The 23387-nt window shown below is 40.9% G+C and overlaps 1 protein-coding gene across 1 annotated transcript; it reads left to right on the top strand.

Moving 5' to 3' along the window:
* Nucleotides 1-20524: 20524 nt before the first annotated feature.
* Nucleotides 20525-21471, top strand: LOC129429440 (trace amine-associated receptor 4-like). Its single transcript, XM_055186142.2, has one exon. It carries the CDS (start codon nt 20540-20542, stop codon nt 21452-21454), a length of 915 nt encoding a protein of 304 aa, XP_055042117.2. The 5' UTR covers nt 20525-20539; the 3' UTR covers nt 21455-21471.
* The last annotated feature ends 1916 nt before the right edge of the window (nt 21472-23387 follow it).

The raw sequence follows: 23387 nt of genomic DNA, 5'->3' as shown, positions 1-23387 counted from the left end.
ACCTGGGCTTTCTTTTGTATTCTACAACGATTCATGCTCATTTCTAGCAATAATGTGTAGAAACATTAACGCTGTACCTGCGCCGCTTCAGACCTGGCCAATATGTCCTACTCAGGGAGTTTCAGAGGCTTTTGTGTCTAATGGTGTCAGCTGCCTCAGTTTGTCACTTGGGGCTTCTTCACTCTGCAAATCTGGCTGAAAGATTGAGTCCCAGAGCATATGTGGCCTTCGGCATAAATGCGGGTTTTGGTGACACACAGCAGCGCCAGCACTGCAAGTTATCTTGTCCGGAACCGAGCCGATATTCAACCACTATACTGTATGTGTCACACATAGAACCAGGAAGTAGACTGAAAGTAAGTAAAACAGTACTTTATTGAGACACACACTGAAGTAGATGTCACGGCTAGTCGGTGTCGTGTTTTGTGTTTGTCTCTGTTCCGATTGTTGTCACCTGGACTGTCATTGATTAATTACCTGCCTCATCACACCTGTGTATCATTAGTCTGTTTGCATATATACCCCTGCCTTGTGTATGTGCACTTGCTGGAAGATTGTCATTGCTACCCAGTCTGTTCCCCATGTCATATTTTGGATGTTCCTGTGTTGCTAATGCTTACCTGTTTATACTCCTCGTGTTTTGGTTCCCATTTTATTATTAAATGTTATTTATTTTGAACTCTGCGTTTGCGTCATGACTCTCCATCCGTGTCATGACAGAATCTTCCGGCCAGCATTGGACGCAGCGAGTTCGGGGAGGGCTGCTTCCCCAAGTATTTCGTTGGGGGGGGGGAGTAGTGACATCGGGTCCTGCACGCTGCCAGTCCCGATGTCCTTGGGGATCACCGCGAGAGATCGCTCGCTCCTGCGGGAAGGGGATCAGCCAGGCGGCCCACTCGACGGTAGAGTTGTCGACTCTGGTTCCTCTGAGGCCAACCGCTGTGCTCGACTGGGGCCCGGAACGGACACCACGCCCGATCATTTCCCCGGGGTGGTCGCCACCGTGAGGGAGCCCGTTTCCCGAGATGGCGGGACGCGACTTCCGGGGACATCGGATCCCCGGTGATTCCCAGAAGGGGGTAATTCGTCTGCCTCGGTCCTCATGAGGGTCGCTCCGGTTCGGCCGGCTCACCGCACATTTGCTTCGTCCCGGCGGCTGCCGGTTTCGTCAGGGTCTCCAAGCCCTCCATCCCTCCCCTGAATAGTAATATAGTCTTTATAGCAGATGGAGTATTCCCGGAGGGTGACTAAAGATGACAACTGGTAAGTTCCAAGTGAGTAGCATGGGTGAGTCCAGATGATTAGTGAATGTGAGGGTTTTAAAGGAATATGGTGATGAGACACAGGTAAAGGGGATTAGTATTCAGGGGAGAGTGAATGAGTGGGAGGAGTGAATGATGACGTTGATGGTGCTGGGATCCTGACTGTTGAGACTTGGATTACATGCAAACAGCCCCTACACTAATAGGACTTTGTTACTCTTTCTGTCTCGTCCTCCATTCATCTGCCAGCAGAGTCATGGGTTTTTCTGTTGAAGGCGGAACACAGCCCCTACACTAATGGCGCTTTTCCATTGCATAGTACCCCACGGTTTGGTTTAGTTTGGGTCGGGTCAGCTTTCTTTTGGAAGTTTTTCCATTGGGTGCAGTACGTAGTACCCGATACTTTTTTCATACCACCTCGGTTGGGGTTCCAAGCGACCGGAGCTGATACCAAATGTGATGTGAAAACACAGTAGATCACTGATTGGTCTGAAAGAATCGTCACTACTAGCGTCACCGCTATAATTTCCAACTTCCAAAATTTTGCGGTAAAGTCATTAACAGTACCTGATTCTTGCCGTAGTAAACTCAACTGATCTGCTAAATCCTATTCTTTGAACCGTCAGGGGGCGACTCGAGCAATCGAGTCCAAAACCCACACCCAGTAAAGGATAGAAGAAGTTGTTAGCTGAAACAACCCTGGTGCTTGTAACATCAAACCTTGATATGAAGAGTTTCATTGCAAAACTAGATAACTCTGTTTTTAACTTTTTTGTCAAAACAAGTTTATTATTATGTTATAATTTTGTTTTATGGTGCTACCTAGCTGTATTTTTTAAGTTATTAAGGTTTAAGTCAAAACAAACCAACTGCAGTTGATTTGATATTAATTGGAATGCTCAACCAAAAAACGAGATTTCTGAAAATTTTTAAAAACAGAGTTCTCTCATTTTGCAACGAAACTCTTCATATTTAAATTTTAGAACATGAATTAAACCACAATCTCTTAAATATATCTTTATTAAACATTATCATTAACGGTTTTATTAAACAAACAATACAGGAATCTTAAGGTTTTTATTTAATTCCTCATACAGTGGTACATTTACTACAAATATAAGCCAATCATTTTGAATTATAAGTAAAAGAATTTGTGTTTTAAATGGCAAAGTTTCCATACTTTACTTTAAGTGTCAGATGTATAGTTTATGCATTGTTTTGCATGGATTGATCAAAAAGATACTTCATAGGCTTGCCTGCTCAGCCAGAATCGCCTCAAGGTCGGTCATTTTCGGATGAGGAGCCAATATTATCTAATTTTGCCCGCAAACCCCTATGCCCTGCATGTTTTTTCATGTACTTCCTAATATGTAAATTGCCACTATATTATCTTAAACCTCACCATTATACCCCCATTGACCTTTAATTCAGGACTCACATTTCAGTTGTTTTATTGTAATCTCATGAGTTGCAATGTTTGTGTATCCACTAGTTACATATACAGCTGGGGAGGGGGTTGAGACCTGACCTGATTTGTATATATGAACACATCTGAGCTATATCACATTCATTTAGGAAGTTAGATTGAATAAGCATGTACTGTATTTATGTTTATATTTCTTTATATATTTGCCTGAATCGTGTTGTAATTTCTAAAATTATTTTGTTTAACCTTTGGGTTGTAATTGTCTACCTGTTAACTAAGTCATTTAAGACGCGATGTCTTTCAATGAGACTGAGAATATTTTCCTGTGTTATCCTTTACATCCAGACTCTTGTCCTAGAACTTCTCGTCTCACTGTAATTAAAGTGGCAATATACGCTTTCATTTCACTCATGATCCTCATGACAGTTTTTGGGAATCTGCTGATCATCATCTCCATCTCTCACTTCAAACAGCTTCAGTCTCCAACTCATCTGATCGTTCAGTCATTGGCTGTGTGTGACTGTCTGCTGGGTTTACTGGTGCTGCCCTACAATATGGTGCGATCTGTTGAGGGCTGCTGGTTTTTGGGAGATGTTATTTGTAAAGTTCATTCTAGTTTGGACATGGCCTTCTGTTTCTCTTCTTTAATACATCTTAGTTTAATATCTATTGATAGATACTGGGCCATCTGTGACCCCCTGAAGTACAAAATGAGGATCACAAACAACACTGTGACTGTATTTATCACCCTTACATGGATCTTTTCATTTGTGTACAGCTTTTCTGTTGTGTTTTCAGGGGTGTTTGTTGTTGGTCTGGAAGCTTTAATTTTACAAATGTCTTGTTTTGGTGGCTGTGATCTGTTTATTAACAAAGAATGGAGACTAATTTGTATCATTCTAGTATTTATTATTCCAGGAACTATAATGAGCTCTCTGTATATCATCATATTCAATGTTGTGAAAAAACACGCAAAGGTTTTGTCAGAGAAAGTGTCTGTGACCACCACAGGTGTTAACAGTCAAAGCTCTGCACACAGAGAAAGAAAAGCAGCTAAAACTCTGGCTCTTGTTATGGGCGTTTTCTTTCTCTGCTGGCTGCCTTGTTCTATTGTCAATGCTGTTGATCCTTTCATCAATTTTGTGACCCCAGCTGATGTTTTTGAGGCTTTATATTGGTTTGCCTATTTTAACTCAACTTTTAATCCTTTGATCTATGGGTTTTTCTATCCTCGCTTTCAGAAGGCCTTTAAGACTCTCATATTTACTTATATCGGTGGATTCAATCATTCACAAACTCTGACGTTTGAATGAATACATGGTTTCTGTAAATAATAACCACATTGTATAAAAGGCAGCATGAAGTTGCAACTTGGTTTTGCAAGTCAATTCATATTATTTTAAGTTTTGACCTGTGGATAGTTGACATAAATTATAAAAACAAGTTGAAATTGTTTAACTTATTATATATATATATATATATATATATATATATATATATATATATATATATATTTGTTACAGTGCAGTGGCTGAATAAGAGTTGGTAGTGTCGATTTCAGAGATATTTAATTTATTCATTATTCTCTTAAAGTAGTTTACATGTTATATTTTATGTATGATTATATCTTTTGCTTATTTGACGTTACTGATAACATACAGTAAAAACATCCAGGCTTGTAATGATCTCAATGAAAACATTATACATATTCAATGAGTCATTATAATAGTGACACATTGACCAAAAAGTGCTAGACAGTTTTAGATCTGAGATGTATGTTACGAATGTTTTTAACTTGTCTTTTAACATCCTGACCTGAATAGTCTGTATGTTTAGTTATATTAGACAAATATGATGTTTAACACAAAAGCATTCAGTGGAAATGACAACTGTTTAATCATACATGAATAAAGTGATGATTCAAATAATGTATTACAACCTATAAGTTATAATCTGTAACTTACTGGAAGTTTTTTTAAGATATTTTCTTTAAGTATTTCTAATTGTAACTGTTAAAAGGTAAACAACCTAGATTAAGACCAGATGGAAGTTAAGCTATGATTGTAGTCTATTCAGTCTACATATCAGGTCATAAATTCTGGCTATGATCCTGTGGTCTGGTGACTAAACAATAGTAAAGGCACTGTAACACTGTAATGACTTGTAAGAGACGGAAGCAAACGCAGGTGAAAAACATAACAATGTTTATTAAATATAAACAAAGAGAGACTATTCAGTGTCAATGCGGAAGTAATCCAGTCCGGTGTTGTTGATGGCAATGGTGACGATGACTACGGTGGAAGTTGGTGTTTTGAGTGCGACGTTGGTGGAGTGGTGAGCAGTGGTGAAATCCAGGCTGACACGGAACATCCACACGAAGACGACGACGACAATACACATCCAAACTGAAACACGTAATCCAATGCACACGAAACAACCAAGCAACACGGAGACTGAGCAAACAATAGAATCTGGCAGGGAACAGAAAGTCAGGTGAGTATTTATGGAGATGATGTAATGATGAACAGCTGGAGCGAGACAATCAACACACAGGTGACAGGGATTGCTCTAACGAGCACATGGCAGGGGTAAGTGAACAACACACACACACAAACATGACACGGAGGAAAACAATGGATTTTCCTACCGTGACAGTACCCCCTCCCCTAGGAACGCCCCTCGGCGTTCCCAGCCTGCTTTACCTGCTGATTGAATTCATCAATAAGGCGGTGATCCAGTATGTCCCGAGCAGGAACCCACCTTCTCTCCTCCGGACCGTAACCTTCCCAATCCACCAAGTACTGAAATCCGCGTCCCCTCCGTCTGGAGTCCAGAATACGGTTAACCGAATAAGTGGTCTCCCCATTAACGATACAAGGCGGAGGGGGAACCGGGGCAGGCGGATTAAGACGGGAAAAAAATCACCGGTTTAATCTTGGAAACGTGAAAGACGGGGTGAACCCTCCTGTACGCAGGAGGAAGGCTAAGACGCACTGTTACCGGATTAATGATTTTGGTAACAGAAAACGGGCCAATAAATTTGGGAGCAAGTTTATTCGAGACGGAACGCATCGGAATATTCTGGGTTGAAAGCCACACTCTTTGACTGACGACGTATCGGGGAGGCTTCGACCGGTGGCGATCGGCCTTGGCCTTGGTGCGTGACCTTGCCTGGAGCAGAGCTCTGCGAGCTCTGCTCCAGGTGCGGTGGCACCTCTGGACTAGTGCGTTTGCGGAGGGAACCGACACCTCGGATTCAGTACTAACAAAATTAGGTGGTTGGTACCCTAAACTACACTTAAATGGAGACATGCCCGTAGATGACACCGGCAGAGAATTGTGTGCGTACTCCACAATTGAGAGTTGCTGACACCAGGACGAAGGATTCTTGGAAACCAGACATCGCAACACCCTTTCGACGTCCTGATTGGCTCGCTCGGTTTGACCGTTGCTCTGGGGATGAAACCCGGACGAAAGACTAACAGTCGCCCCTAGCAATTTGCAGAACTCTCGCCAAAATTTGGACACAAACTGGGGACCCCTGTCAGAGACCACGTCTGTCGGGAGGCCATGTATTCGGAAGACGTGGTCAATGACAGCTACCGCTGTTTCCTTGGCTGATGGTAATTTGGGCAAGGGAATGAAATGGGTCGCCTTCGAGAACCGGTCCACTACGGTCAAAATCACCGTATTACCCTTAGAGGGTGGGAGGGCGGTAATAAAATCTAGCGAAATGTGGGACCAGGGTCTCGAAGGGACAGACAGCGGTAAAAGTAACCCATCTGGAGGACGATTGGAAGTCTTACCAACGGCACAAACCGAACAAGCCAAGACGAAGTCGTGGACGTCACGAGCCATACCAGGCCACCAAAATCGTTGCTTGACTAGAAACCTAGTTCTACTAACCCCTGGGTGACAAGCAACACTGGAACCATGACCCCACTGGAGGACGTCTGACCGTAACCCTTCCGGCACAAATAAACGGTTCGGTGGGCAGCGAGCCGGGGGCGTTACCCCTTCTAAGGCTGTCAAAACCTTCGATTCGACCTCCCATCTGAGCGCAGAGATAATGATTTTCTCCGGTAAAATGGGCTCGGGAGTAGCAGTACGATCGGAACGCTCAAAAAGACGGGATAAAGCATCGGGTTTGATGTTTTTGGAATCCGGCCAGTAAGAAAGTGTAAAATCGAAACGACCGAAAAACAATGCCCACCGAGCCTGCCTGGAGTTAAGTCTTTTGGCAGTTCTAATGTATTCGAGATTCTTATGGTCCGTCCATACAATGAAAGGTACACCTGACCCTTCCAGCCAGTGACGCCATTCTTCCAGTGCTAGCTTGACCGCCAACAACTCTCGATTGCCAATGTCATAGTTAACTTCCGCAGGAGATAAACGATGGGAATAATACGCGCAAGGATGAACCTTTCCGTCTGAGGATGCGCGCTGGGACAACACTGCTCCTACCCCCACCTCTGACGCGTCGACCTCCACTATGAATTGACGTGAACGATCAGGGGTAACGAGAATGGGAGCTGAAACAAAGCAGCTTTTCAGTTTGGCAAACGCAGCCTCAGCTGCGTCTGACCACCTGAACGTCAAACCAGGGGAAGTCAAAGCGGTCAGAGGTGCGGCTAGTTGGCTGAAATTGCGAATGAAACGCCGGTAAAAATTGGCGAACCCCAGAAATCTCTGCAGGGCCTTGCGAGACTCTGGGGATGGCCAATCTACCACAGCCTTAATCTTTCTCAGGATCCATGCGAACACCCTCAGTCGAAATGATGTGTCCTAAAAAAGAAACAGACTGTGCATGAAAAACGCATTTTTCCGCCTTGACAAAAAGCCCATTCTCTAACAACCGCAGAAGCACTCGTCGTACGTGTTGCAAATGTTCCTGGAGAGACGAAGAAAAAATCAATATGTCATCCAGGTAAACATATATGAACTGGTCTACCATGTCTCGCAACACGTCATTAACGAGTGCTTGGAAGACTGCCGGCGAGTTCGTGAGACCGAAAGGCATCACGCAGTACTCAAAATGGCCACGAGGGGTGTTAAACGCAGTCTTCCATTCATCCCCCTTCCTGATGCGAACCAAATGATATGCATTACGTAAGTCCAATTTAGTGAAAACGGACGCTCCCTGCAACCTCTCGAAACCTGAAGACATCAACGGCAAAGGATAAGTATTCTTTACCGTGATGTTGTTCAACCCTCGGTAGTCAATACAAGGTCGCAAGGATCCGTCCTTCTTCCCCACAAAAAAGAACCCCGCCCCCGCTGGAGATGAGGAAGGGCGAATGAACCCCGTTGCCAGAGAATCAGAAATATATTTCTCCATGGCCTCCATCTCCGGAACGGACAGAGAGTATAACTTGCCCTTAGGCGGAAACGTACCTGGCAATAAGTCTATCGCACAGTCATAGGGACGATGAGGAGGAAGAGAATCAGCCCGCGACTTACTGAACACCTCCTTCAGGTCGTGGTACTCCGCGGGCACGGTAGACAAATCCACTGCTTTCCCCTGAAACACAGACTCAGACACAGAAACACAAGCAGAGACAAGACAGGACTTATGACACTCCTCGCTCCAGCTGGTAACAGAACCCAGTTTCCAGTCAATTCTTGGGTTATGGGAATGAAGCCAAGGATGTCCAAGAACTATAGGGGAGAGAGCAGTGTCAGTAATAAAAAATGAAATAGTCTCTGTGTGGTTTCCGGAAGTAATGAGTGTGATAGGTGCTGTGGTGTACTTGATAGTGGGTAACTGATGTCCGTTGAGGGCGAAGGGCGCAATCTGGTGGGTGAGTGAAGTGAAAGGTAACTTGAGCTTACGTGCTAGTGAGCTGTCGATGAAGTTGCCCTCCGCCCCCGAATCTAGAAGTGCGTGCCCTGAGTGTGACATAGTGGACCACCGTAGTCTCACCGGAAGGAGAGTGGATGTAGTAGAGGTCTTCTGTGCGGAGATCCTGCCCGATAGTAGCCTCTGTCTTACTATCGGGCTTGGTCTTTTACCGGGCACCTCTGGCATTGGTGACCCGACTCGCCACAGTACATGCAGAGACCCAGGGATCTCCGCCGCTTCCTCTCCTCCCGGGGTAACCGAGCTCGACCCACCTGCATGGGTTCCGGATCTGAGAGACCACCGGCGGAAACTTCGATGGGCGGATCCGTGGACTCCGCTTGACGTAGGGACGGACCTTGAGTCTTCCTTCTGGCAACGGTGGAAAGGCGTGCGTCAACCCGGATCGCCAAGTCCACCAACCCGTTGAGCGACTTCGGTAATTCCGCCGTGATGATCTCTCGATGGATCCGATCCGCCAACCCATGCAGGAAATGGTCCCACTGCGCTCCGCCGCCAGGGTACGGAACTCGATGGCGTAGTCCGAGACCGACCGCTCCCCCTGCTGGAGATCCGTGAGGAGCCGGGCGGCCTCCCTCCCGGCGACGGAGCGGTTGAAAACCCTCTTCATCTCCTCTGAAAGCGAGGCGAACGAGGAACAACAGCTGTCCTTGTTTTCCCATACCGCCGTCCCCCAGAGGGCAGCCTTGCCCGAGAGGAGCGAAAGCGTAAACGCTACCTTGGTCTCCTCAAGGAAGAATGACCGGGGCTGTTGGGCGAAATGTAAAGAACAGTGAGAGAGAAAAGTACGGCAATAGTTGGGCTCACCGGCGTATTTCTCCGGGTTAGGAAGTCTCGGTTCCGGGATGAAACTACCCCCTGGAGGTGAAGATGGTGCGGGCGGCATGGGTGGCGCAGTGGGAGGCGTGATGTCCGGAGATCGCTGAGAGAGCTCGGAAACCTTCGCCACCATTACCTGGACGGCCTTCCGCATATCTTTAATGGTCTTATCCTGATGATCCATGAGAGCCAGTGATCGTTGGAGAAACTCCTCCAGCGCGGAGATTGGCTGACCACCTGCTGCTTCCATGTTGGCCAGATTCTTCTGTAATGACTTGTAAGAGACGGAAGCAAACGCAGGTGAAAAATATAACAATGTTTATTAAATATAAACAAAGAGAGAGTATTCAGTGTCAATGCGGAAGTAATCCAGTCCGGTGTTGTTGATGGCAATGGTGACGATGACTACGGTGGAAGTTGGTGTTTTGAGTGCGACGTTGGTGGAGTGGTGAGCAGTGGTGAAATCCAGGCTGACACGGAACATCCACACGAAGACGACGACGACAATACACATCCAAACTGAAACACGTAATCCAATGCACACGGAACAACCAAGCAACACGGAGACTGAGCAAACAATAGAATCTGGCAGGGAACAGAAAGTCAGGTGAGTATTTATGGAGATGATGTAATGATGAACAGCTGGAGCGAGACAATCAACACACAGGTGACAGGGATTGCTCTAACGAGCACATGGCAGGGTTAAGTGAACAACACACACACACAAACATGACACGGAGGAAAACAATGGATTTTCCTACCGTGACAAACACCAGTTTACAAGGAGCAAACAATTTTTAAAATGTATTAAAAGGGTCTCTGTAAATCCATTTCTTTGGAGAGAGGTCGAAATGAAAGAAAGGCTTCATTATCTAACAGTAAACTATAATCTATAGGCTATGTACTATGAGCAGACAATATAAAGTATAACATTAAGCAGTCACAATTTTGTTTTTCTTAACCAGTTAACTGTAAACCTTATTTTTGAAAACCCCCAAAATAGTCATACCCAAACTAAAATTAAGTACAGTTCATGAAGCCTTGGTACTAAAAACATAAGTTTGTTTTCATTCGAAAGCAGACACTTGGAGGATTTTTGTCAAAGACATATTTTTTTGTGATAATGAAAACAAATTCTAATAACTTTACAAAATACATTTGATACATCTTTATGAAAAACTTATTGATATTGGCCCTAAAAGAATCTGCAGAATCTAAACATTTGTTTACTCACATCTTTGCATTGCATTCTTTGAATGTATTGTTCCATTATTTACTGTGTCAGACTGACCCATTTAAAATGTCAAGGGGAGTAAACATTAACACCTCTTCAGACGTCTATACCATTCTTTTGTAATTAATATAATTACTCCCTGCTGAAAAAAAACAGTAGACCAGCATATCTTGTGTTTTGGTGCTGGTTTGCTAGTGAACACCAGCTAAACCAGCACCAAACCAGCATCAGCACCAGCTAAACCAGCAACAAACCAGCACTAGCACCAGCATCCCATGCTGGTCATACCAGCAAAGACCAGCATATGTTGTGTTTTGGTGCTGGTATGCTGGTGACAACCAGCTGAACCAGCATAGACCAGCATAATTCCCATACTGGTCCATGCCGGTTTGATGCTGGGTTTTTCAGCAGGGCTGACAGCGATCTATTCACACTGTTTTAATCCCTTTTTTTTAAAATAAATTTCTCACTTCACCTTCTTTGACTTTGTTTCAAATGCCTTTGTTACAAAGAGAAACATTTCAATGAATTTAACCATTTGAAATTATTCCTAAAACCCATTTTCAAATCTATAACATGACGTAGATGCACGTTAACTTAGCACACCATCAAAACACGACAAATAGTGGGATTAAAACCATGTTTTTGCTACAAACTCACTTTATAACAGAATAACCCTGCTGAAAAAAACAGCATCAAACCAGCATGGACCAGCCTGGGAATTATTCTGGTCTATGCTGGTTTAGCTGGTGGTCACAGCATACCAGCACCAAAACACAACATATGCTGGTATGACCAGCATGTGATGCTGGTGCTAATGCTAATGCTGGTTTGTTGCTGGTTTAGCTGGTGCTAATGCTGGTGCTGGTGCTGATGCTGGTTTAGCTGGTGTTCACTATCAAACCAGCACCAAAACACAACATATGCTGGTCTTGCTGGTATGCTGTTTTTTTCAGCAGGGAATAACCTTATGTGAGCTGATGTGGCTACAAATAACAAAATAAAACACATTTTTGTATTTTTCACAGTGCTAAAGGCTATGTTGATAAGCATTGCATTATAATAAATATACTGTATTGATTATTAAAAATACCCGACATGACTGGAATAACACAGATATGCCATATATAATTCCAATCGAGTTTACTGTCTTCTTGTTTTATCCGTCAAAACATCGTTCATTCAATGTTTTTAGCAGCAGTGTGGCTATGTCCTTATAAGGGTACAGTGATCAACCAAATTCAACCTCTCGTTCATGTGTCAAATCTCTGAACTGTCTCTACGAGGGCGCCCTCAGGCTTCACATATGAATAAACAGACTATTGGAAATATTTGTAAAACAACATCAGTGGCTAATGGCGCCACATTTGGACTAAAAATTAAATAAATAAAATTCCTCTATTTAGAAATTTGAAGTAAACATATAACATCAATCAATATTTCTCCAAACATGCACACCTTTGAACCAAAAGCCCCGAGGGATATTGTTTTGTGTTGTTACTGACCATGAGACAGATCCTAGCACAAGTTCACTCTGGGGACTGGTTCGCCTCAATCGATGTAAAGGACAAGTACTTTCAAATTCAGATATCCTCTTGTCACAGGTGTTTTCTGAGGTTTGCATTCAAGGGCATATCTTACCAATCCCGGTCCTTCCGTTCGGACTAGCTTTAGCCCCACCCACGTTCCAGAAATTTATGGATACAGCTCTCTCCCCCCAGAGCGAGCGGGATGCGCATTATGAACTATCTGGACGACTGGCTGATTATGGCTCATTCATGAAGCATTACTTCGCTATTTAGAGTCATTAGAGCTGCAGGTCAATACATAGAAAAGCAAAGTCATCCCGAGTCAAACTATTTCTTATCTGGGTGTTCTTATGGATTCTAGATTGATGCATGCTCATTTCTTGCAATAATGTGTAGAAACATTAACGCTGTACCTGCGCCGCTTAAGAGCTGGCCGATATGTCCTACTCAGGAAGTTTCAGAGGTGTTTGTGTCTAAAGGCATCAGCTGCCTCAGTTTGTCACTTACGGCTTCTTCACATTGCAAATCTGGCTCAAAGATTTAGTCCCAGAGAATATGTGGCCTTTGGCATACATGCTTACATAGTTATCTTGTCCGGTACCAAGCAGATATTCAACCACTATACTGTATGTGTCATGCATAAAACCAGGAAGTAGACTGAAAGTAAGTCAACAGTACTTTATTGAGACACACACTGAAGTAGAGGGATAACAGGTGAGTATATACTGTAGATGTATGAAGTTCTGGAATGCACTTACAGTAGCTGAATAGGAATATAGTCTCTATTGCAGATGGAGGATTCCCAGAGGGTGACAAAAGATGACAACAGGTAAGTTCCAAGTGAGCACGGGTGAATCTGATTGTCCATATGAGATGACACCAGATGATGAGTGAATGGGAGTGTGAGGGTTTTAAAGGAATATGGTGATGAGACACAGGTAATGGGGATTAGTATTCAGGGGAGAACAAGTGGGAGGAGTGAATGATGACGTGGATTGTGCTGGGGAAGAGATCCTGACAGTATGAGACTTGGATTACATGCAAACAGCCCCTACACTAATAGGACTTTGTTACTCTTTCTGTCTCGTCCTCAGAAAGAGGATAATCAGTCCCTGACAGAGGGCATCAAACGCCTTCTGGTATTCATCTGCCAGACACAGTCATGGTTTTTCTGTTGAAGGCTAAGAACCAGAAAGTTTTTAAATTCTTTCACATCTGTGGGGGTTGGCCACTCTCTGATGGTACAAACTCTGAATTACTCTGTTCCCCCATCTACCAGGGCCTCTGGATGTTTCCCTGCATTCCATTAATCCTAGGGCACTGACCGGGCTGGCCACAGCCCCAACATATTGAAGGGCAGCGTTGCGGGTTCAAAGGCAGAATTGCCTCGGTGGAGCAATACATTATTTGAAGCGTAATCCCTCTGCACTGATGCCCTGGGGTACAATTCATTTGAGCAGCTTTCACTATTGGATTCATTTCATCGATATCCATTACAGCCCCTAATATCTCCCATTTAATGGCCAATTCCAGTGCTTCACTCAGGGTTGTCAGGTGAGCCAGTTGAGCCTACCTCAAAAGTGTGACCTATGTTTACATGTTCACACTACTCTGAACACTTCCATGATCACATTTATGTTCATGCAAACTTGTTTCGTGTGTTTGTATTTGCAAATACAGCTGCTCCATTATGTCGAGCAATTTTACGCGTGTTCGACTGCATGCGCCGCTGCAAGAAACGACAGACGGGTGATGTCAACGTACCGCGAGAGTGAGTTGAGAAATCACACGTAGAGGTCTAATTTCGAATCGCTCTCGCGGTACGCTGACGTCATCGAACACCTACTGCAACAACTCCTCCCTCCAACATGAAGAACCAGTCCGGGTCACCACCAGCGCTGCCGGTGATTGGCTTACGTGGGCTTGAGCTTCTCTGGACGGCATATATGCACGGGTACGTGTAACTGAACACTTTTCTGAAAACTGACATTTGTGCATGATATTATTTTTGAAACCAGAGAGGTTGAAATGTCTGTTTATGAAAATAGCCGCCCATGTGTAAACGTAGCCTTACAATGCACGCAAAGACGCAGCACCAGCCAAGTTATGAAAAAAACGCAGCTTATAGATCGAAAAATAAGGTACATTATTAACATTAATCCTGTTAACATTTATCAAAGGGAACAAGAAAAATTTAAGACTTTCACAAAAATACTTTTTGAGGGAGACAAAGTATTATCTGTTATCTTTATCAGCCAAATTACAAAAAGCAGAACTTTTTGCCCGTATACCCCTATGCCCTACATGTTTTTTCATGCACTTCCTGATATGTAAATAGACACCATTTTATCTTTAATCCCTCCATTATACATTCATTGACCTTTAATTCAGGACAGACAGTTCAGTTTTTTATTGTAATCTCATGAGTCACAATGTTTGTGTATCAGTTAGTTACGTATACAGCTGGGGGAGTTGAGACATGACCTGATCTGTATATATGAACACATCCGAGCTATATCACATTCATTTAGGAGATAGATTGAATGTTGAAATTTCTAAAATTATGTTTTTGGATTATAATTGTCTGTTTGTTTACAATTACAAAGGAAGTCCTCTAAGACATGATGTCTTTCAATGAGACTGAAAATATTCTCCTGTGTTATCCTTTACATCCAGACTCTTGTCCTAGAGCTCATCGTCTCACTGTTGTTAAACTGGCAATATACGCTTTCATTTCACTCATGATCCTCATAACAGTTTTTGGGAATCTGCTGATCATCATCTCTATCTCTCACTTCAAACAGCTTCAGTCTCCAACTCATCTGATCGTTCAGTCATTGGCTGTGTGTGACTTTCTGCTGGGTTTACTGGTGATGCCCTACAGTATGGTGCGATTTGTTGAGGGTTGCTGGTTTTTGGGAGACATTATTTGTAAAGTGTATTTTAGTTTGGACATGACCCTCTGTATCGCCTCTATACTGCACCTTAGTTTAATATCTATTGATAGATACTGTGCCATATATCACCCTTTAAAATACAAAAGGAGGGTCACAAATAACACCGTGACTGTATTTATAACCTTAACATGGATATTTTCATTTGTGTACAGTTTTTTTGTTGTGTTTTCAGGGGTGTATGCTGTTGGTATGGAAGCTCTTGTATTACAGGTGTCTTGTTTAGGTGGTTGTGTTGTTTTTTTTAACAAGGAGTGGGGGGTAACTATTGTCATTTTAGCATTTATTATTCCAGGAACTATAATGAGCTCTCTGTATATCAGCATATTTAAAGTTGTGAAAAAACATGCAAAGGTTTTGTCTGTGCCCTCCAAAGGTGTTAACAGTCAAAGTTCTGCACACAGAGAAAGAAAAGCAGCTAAAACTCTGGCTCTTGTTATGGGCGTTTTCTTTATCTGCTGGCTGCCTGGTTTTACTGCCATTGCGGTCAACCCTTATGTAAAATTTTCAACTCCAACTGATGTTTTTGAAGCTTTTGGTTGGTTGGGATATTTTAACTCTGCATGTAATCCTTTGATCTATGGATTTTTCTATCCTTGCTTTCAGAAGGCCTTTAAGACTTTCATATTCACTTATATATATGGTTTAAAGAATTCAAATGGTTTGACATTTGAGTAAATGGTAATTTATTAAGTGAATTTTTGTAAATATTTATGTCCTAAATAAACTTATGAATAAAGGATCAATTTAGCATCAATTACTGTTAAAAGATAATTAATAAATTGTTTGATCGGGGTGATCATGCATCTTCTGAAAGAAGTAATGTTTACCATGTACACATTTATAAACATTCTGTCAATATTATTTCAACCTAATGTTTTAATTCTGTATGCATTCCTTTTATCTGTTGAACATGAACAAAGAGGTATTTTTTATAAACCCATATAATTAAAGGTAATGGAATGACACAAGGGCAAGTAAATCTGAATTTTCAGTTATTATTATGAACATTACTTTATTGTCCTTTTTTAGGGGTAAGAAGACCATAGCAGCTATAATGCAGAGATCTGTTTGTACTGCATTTCAGAAGAATCTATTTCAAATAAAAAAAGTTCTTAAAGTCCTTAATTCTTTGGTTATGGGTTCCTTAGACTAAGCCAGGGAGTCTTTCTATGTGGAGTTTGCAAGAGTCAGCGTCTGTGCCCATCTGGTACTGTATTCCAGTTTAACCCCAAAGTCTAATCACATGCAGATGAGATCAATTTAATTCACAAAATTGCCCTTAGGTGTGTGTGTGTGTGTGTGTGTGTGTGTGTGTGTGTGTGTGTGTGTGTGTGTGTGTGTGTGTGTGTGTGTGTGTGTGTGTGTGTGTTTAAGCACGGGGATGTAGGGTGTACCCTGCTTGTCACCCAAGATCATGGGGTAGGCTTCAACCCTCCTGTGACATTCATAGGATAAGCAGTTTTTAAAAGTTGATGAATGATTAGACTGAAATGATTTGATAGAAATGCTGCAGATCTCACTCTATCAAGGGCTGGGTTATTTTTGACCCATAATGGGTAAATATTGGACAGAACACAACACATGCTGGGTTAAAAATGACTCAATGCTGGTTTCAAAATTATGTGGGGTTGTTGTTATGCAACCATGGGGTATAATAACCCAGCAGTTGGGTCAAAACAACCCAGCATTGGGTCAATTTTTAACCCAGCACATGTTCTGTCCAATATTTACCCATTATGGGTCAAAAATAGCCCAGCCATTTTTAGAGTGCTCTGACAACTGTGGTATCTGATTTGCATTTGCATCTCAAACACTAGTGTACATTGGAAGTTTAGACTTTAAGTGATCGACTGTGTCTGATTCTCGAACATTTATTAGTAAATTAATTCAGAGATTATGGGCTATTTAGAAAAAAGATCTACCATCTTTAGATACGTTTGATATTTTAGGGATAATTAAGTGACCAGAATTTTGCAACTGCAGTGTACGTGGTGGATTGTATTCTGATAGTAATTCTTTAAGATACGAGGGTGCTAGGCCATTTAAGGCTTTATAGTTGATTAGCAATATTTTAAAATCTATGCGATATTAACAGGTAACCAGTGTAAAGATGCCAGATTTGGGCTTATGTGGTTATACTTCTTAGATTGAGAAAGCACTCTTGTAAGCGGTGTTTTGAACCAGCTGAAGCTTTACCTGATTTGCATGACACCCCCCGAGTAACGAGTTACAATAGTCTATTCTAGAGGTAATGAAAGCATGGATAAGCTTCTCTGCATCTGATGCAGATACCATATGGCATATTTTTGAGATATTTCTAAAATGGAAGAATGCTGTGCCGCAGATGTTGGAGATATGACTATTGAAAGATAGATTGCTGTCGAACATCACACCTAGGTTCTTGACTGTGGAAGACGGCACCACAGTCTATGTGCAACTGTAATCGGACATATTTTGTTTGGAGCGATTTGGTTCAATAATAAGTATCTCTGTCTTATTTGAGTTTAGCATAAGGAAGTTATGTGCCATCCAGTCACCAATATCGCTAATACAGTCTGTTAGCTTACAAAACTGGCGGTTTTCGCTAAGATGTGAGAAATTGTAAAGCTGGGTATCATCTGCATAGCAGTGAAAAGGTATTTTATGTTTCCTGATAACATCTCCTAGAGGCAACAGGCTATGGCCTAGAACTGATCCCTGTGGTATGCCCTATTTAACTGAGGAGTGATATGACTTTTCCTCATTTACATAAACAAAGTGATATCGATTGGTTAGATACAATCTAAACCAGGCTAACCCCTGACCCCTGATGCGAAAATAGTTTTCTAGTCTATTGAGTAAGATTGTATTTCAACATCTGAGTTTCATCTGTTGATGTATAGTTTTCTAATTTTATATTTACACGATTTGTATGAGACAAGGTAAAGGGTGCTCTGTTTTTGCTTTTTCAAGGAACCGACAGTCGAAATGTGTTGATACTCTGTTAATATAAATGCTATGTGCTGAGATATATGTGTTCATGACATGTCAGAGCAGCTAACAGATGGACGGTTAAGCCAATTTGTCTGTATCTTGACCTGGGCCCTGGAAAGTCAGACATTATCACAAATAAGACAATTGGTCAGATTTCTAGATTACAGCACTTCTTTCCCAGGGCGGATGGAGGCTATCTCTCTTTAGCAGGTCAGGTCTCCTCCAGAAATGCTTCCAATTTTCTATAAACCCTGTGTTATTTTGTGACCACCACTTTGACATCCAGCCGTGAAGTAACACTAATCTACTATACCTCTCATCACCCTGGTAGGCGGGGAGGGGACCAGAGCATATTACATTGTCTGACATTGTTTTTGTAATTTCACACAATTCTTTAGGTGACCTCTGACTGGCGGAGTCTGGTGTCATTTGTGCTGATGTGAAAAACAATCTTAGAGAACTTACGCTTAGCATTAGTCAGCACTTTAAGTTGGGATCTAATGTCAGACGCTCCTGGTATACATTCGACTATGGTGGCTGGTGCCTCTATTTTCACATTATTGAGAATACAATTACCTATAACCAGGGCACTTGTAACAGGCGTCTCAGCTGGTGTGCTGCTGAGGGGGGAGAATCACAGGAGGGTGTGGTGGGTGCCGAAGACAACTATGCCGCCTGACAGTCACCCAGTTAGTCAGATGCCTTGACTCTGATGTTAAAACTGAGCCTAGTGCATTACCCGTAACACTAGGTGCATCCGAAATAGTGTTTGTAACATTAGCAATAGCGGTCTTACTATCCTTAACTAGCTTTCAGATGCACGCCTCTAGTTCTGCAACCTTCTCGTTAATATATTATTATCTGCATTTTCTGTGCCCCTCTGTCTGTTTCTGTGTGCTTTGGAAGCTCATCTTGTAAACATGGTAAGGAGCATAAAATTTCCATTTACACAACTGAGGTATTCGGCCAATCCCAACGCACTGGATAGCTGGCCAATCAGATCACACCACACTTTCTTAGAGCGATGAGCTTTGTACAAATCGTCAAATTACAGAAAGACAAGACATAGAGGATCTATAATAATGTATGTATTAGTGATGGGGACGAGACCGCCTATGCCGAGTCTTTGAAGGGTTGAGACAGAGTCCGTTGGTTTTCAAATACAGTCGAGTGCGAGTCAAGACCGAGTCTTTGAGGAAGCAAGTCTGAGTCGAGACTGAGTCCTTTAGGAGTCGAGACCAAGACCATACAAATATGTCAGTTTTCATATTCATGATTTAATATCACGCCAGTTAATAATCAACAGTTAGGCCTACAGACTAAGCTAGATTGGGAATTGTTTAGAGGGGAAGTCTTAACTTCTTAATATGGACTATGCTTTTACAAAAAAAAAAAAATCCCTATCACATGCATCATCTTTTGCCTATTTTTCTAGAGATAAATAAACGCATTGCACCATGGAATGTCATTTTCAAATAATGCCCATCAACATTGCATTTTATTATTACTGTTATGTGTTCTGTGTTTTTATATGGACATAAAAAAGGCATTGGTCCTGAGGACTCGGTCTGAAATTACGTGTCCTTCTCCTCCTACTGTGGTCCGAGACCGAATCAAGAACGAGTCTTTGAAGGAACAAGTTCGAGACGAGTCAGAGAAAGCAGAAAACGGTCTCGAGTCTGAGACCGGACTCGAGTACTACATCACTTGTACGTATATGTGGAAAATAATGTTTTTTTATTACACCAAATACACAAAATAATGTGATTTTAAGCCGTGGATTATTGGCCCTTTAAATCTAATTCTTCCTTATTTACCTTATTTGTGTTGCCCATGTTATTTGTCGAATCTCAATATTATTTCAATTATTTTTATAAAATAATACTATTCATAAATATTTTCATAAACGTTTAATTTCTTTATTTGAGGTAAATAAAATCTTGTATCTGAAAAAAAATAATGATTGATTTTAAAGTAAATATACTGTACATATAATTAAAGCATAATACATATTAAAAATAAATGAAAGTCTTGAAATGCCTTTAAAAAAACAAAGAATTGGAGTTAACACAGGAAATGAACCTGACAGACACAGAGCTACAAATAATTATGTATTAGGCTACCACAGGTTACATTTACATGCATTAGGGGCAGGCACTTTAAATCTGAGAATATATAAAGAGACGTACCTACAATGATGACTCCATTTGAGATGTTATTTTAAATAGGAATGTACTGTTTATATCTTCATTTTTCTTTTGATCTTAGTCTTTATCATATTATAATTTATGAAATAAGTTTGTTGTTTACAATTTGGTCAATATTTGGTCAATATTTATTGGGTTTTAAGTGTGTATATCAGTCAGATACTCAGGCAATTGCAATGTCTTTCAATGAGACTGAAAATATTTTCCTGTGTTATCCTTTATATCCAGACTCTTGTCCTAGAGCTCATCGGCTCACTGTTGTTAAAGTGACAATGTACGCTGTAATGTTACTTATGATCCTCATGACAGTTTTTGGGAATCTGCTGATCATCATCTCCATCTCTCACTTCAAACAGCTTCAGTCTCCAACTCATCTGATCGTTCAGTCATTGGCTGTGTGTGACTGTCTGCTGGGTTCACTGGTGATGCCCTACAGTATGGTGCGATCTGTCGAGGGCTGCTGGTTTTTGGGAGACGTTATTTGTAAAGTTCATTCTAGCTTGGACATGACTTTCAGTATCTCATCTATACTGCATCTTAGCTTAATATCTATTGATAGATATTGGGCCATATATGACCCTTTAAGATACAAAATAAGGGTCACAAACAACACCGTGGCTGTATTTATCACCCTTACATGGATCTTTTCATTTGTGTACAGCTTTAGCATTGTATTTTCAGGGGTGAACAAAGTTGGATTGGAAACACTCATCGTGCAAGTTTATTGTGTGGGAAGTTGTGTTTTGTTTTTTAACAGACAATGGGGTCTTATTTGTCCTATTCTCACATTCTTTCTTCCTGGGACTATTATGAGCTGTCTGTATATGAAGATTTTTCATGTGGCAAGAAAACACGCAAGAGTTATGTCAGAAAGAGTGACTGGAGAGTTAAAGAGTCGAAGCTCTGCACAGAGAGAAAGAAAAGCAGCTAAAACTTTGGCCATTGTCATGGGTGTGTTTTATCTCTGCTGGCTGCCTTTTTTTACTGCCACGGCTGTCGACCCTTTCATTAATTTTGTGACCCCAGCTGATGTTTTTGATGCTTTGGTTTGGTTTGGCTATTTTAATTCAACATGTAATCCTTTGATATATGGATTTTTCTATCCTCGCTTCCAGAAAGCTTTTAAAATTCTCATATCCACTTATATCTGTGGATTCAACAACTTTAACATCTCAACACTTGAATGAATATGACGTCATATATTGCCTTTATGCAAGACATTATTTAAACTTGGATTTATTTACATATTAATTTCATACATGAGTGTTTCAACTATGTACAGCTGAATCAGAAAAAATATTGAAACATTTTGTGTAAACTTTTCGAATGAGCTCTTAAATTAAAGTATGACTGTGAGAAATGTGATAATAACATAATAAAAAATAACTTATAAAGCTTTCATTTTCATGGGTTGATTGACAGTGTGTTACTGATTAATTTCAATAATACCAGTTAATACATTTTGGTGAGATTTGATGAAGGCAAAAGGTGACTGTGGTGTTTTAGGGCTGATGTCATTTCCACAATATTTTTTTTACCATTTTCTCCTTGTGATGTTGGGTATAAGTAAAATGTAATTCTGGAGTGCACTTTTGAGAAAGTGTTTGTCTCCATCTAGTGGATCATAATTGAAAAATCTTCTTCTGAGGAATAACTGTTGAAATTTTAATAGCAAAACAATTGTGTGTATATAGTGAACTGTGTGTATATACACACTGCAAAAAATGATTTTTGTCTTGTTTTCAGTAAAAATATCTAAAAATTATTTTTGATGAGCAAAACGACCCAAGAAAATAAGTCTAGTTTTTAGACCAAAAATATCAAATTTAATTGATTTTGTGCATACAACAAGCAAAAAAATCTGCCAATGGGGTAAGCACATTTTTCTTGAATTTAGTGTTTAAAAAAACTGTTAAAGATTTTTTTGCTTGTTTTATGCACAAAATCACTTAAATTTGATATTTTTGGTAAAAAAACTAGACTTATTTTCTTGGGTCGTTTTGCTCATCAAGAAAAAGCATCTTAATTTAAGAATGTTTAGATATTTTTACTGAAAACAAGACAAAAATACTAAGATTTTTTTTCTTGAAAATAATTTTTTTGCAGTGCAGTAATAGAAATCTGTCTTAAATTGGTTCCTGAGCGTTAAGTAAAGCTGCTCCTTTTTATGGAATAAGCTCCCTTATTGTCACGGCCCTATTCTTTGTCCCCTCATGTTTTTCCCCTTTATCACCATCTGGACTCCATTTCCCATGATCCTTCACTCTTCTTACCTGATCTTCATTTGTTATCAGCACACCTGCCAGCAATCCTCATCAGTCACCCTTTATATACTCTGTTTTTCTTCCTCACTTTGTTGGTCATTGTTTATGTCTATTTTATGGCTCTGGTTCAAATCCAGTCTTAGTTAAAAAATAAAAGTATCATTTCATTTATCACCTCAGTCTTCATCTTGCCTTCATCCTCCTGACACTTATATTTGAAATAGTGTCTTTAACTTTCAAATCTCTGTTAAAAACATAACTTTTAAATTTTTAATGTTGTATTTTGTTTTCTTTTTGCTTTTGACAATGTTATTTTATTGTTGTGTATTTTATTATTATGTCCTATGTTTTACTTTCTGTAAGGTGTCCTTGAGTGCCATGAGAGGCACCTTTAAATATTATTATTAAGTGGACACGACAGTTAATTTGGGAGAAAATGTAATATACACGAGGGGATATTAAAGTCATCATAAATCAGCAAACATTCACAATTTAGCGAACTTCTGAACAAATTGGAAAACATGTCTCATTGCTTCCGCTTGTCAGCAGTATGGACTGATGGCAATATCTGTACACTTTTTTAAGGTATTTAGCTAGCCTAGGTATTTTTATTTGTTGCATTTATTTTGTTTTAGTATCCAAATGTCAGTGAAAAGAAGAAAAATCAATATCTGTACAGGTATGTGATAAACATCGGTAATGCTTATATTTCTTTGCACATCTCTTTATTTAATGAAGCGCATGCAAAAGACTTAAACCGGAAGTGATGTGACCTGCTTTGCAGAATACAGAAGTTGCTCAACCCCCCCCCAAAAAAAAAAAAAAAAACTACATGCAAAACCTCACTACGTAAAAT

The sequence above is a fragment of the Misgurnus anguillicaudatus genome, chromosome 18 (genome assembly GCF_027580225.2).
Source record: "Misgurnus anguillicaudatus chromosome 18, ASM2758022v2, whole genome shotgun sequence".
NCBI classification, from domain to species: Eukaryota; Metazoa; Chordata; class Actinopteri; order Cypriniformes; family Cobitidae; genus Misgurnus; species Misgurnus anguillicaudatus.
Note: the sequence above shows the minus strand (reverse complement) of the source record. Positions and strands in the feature narration are given on the sequence as shown.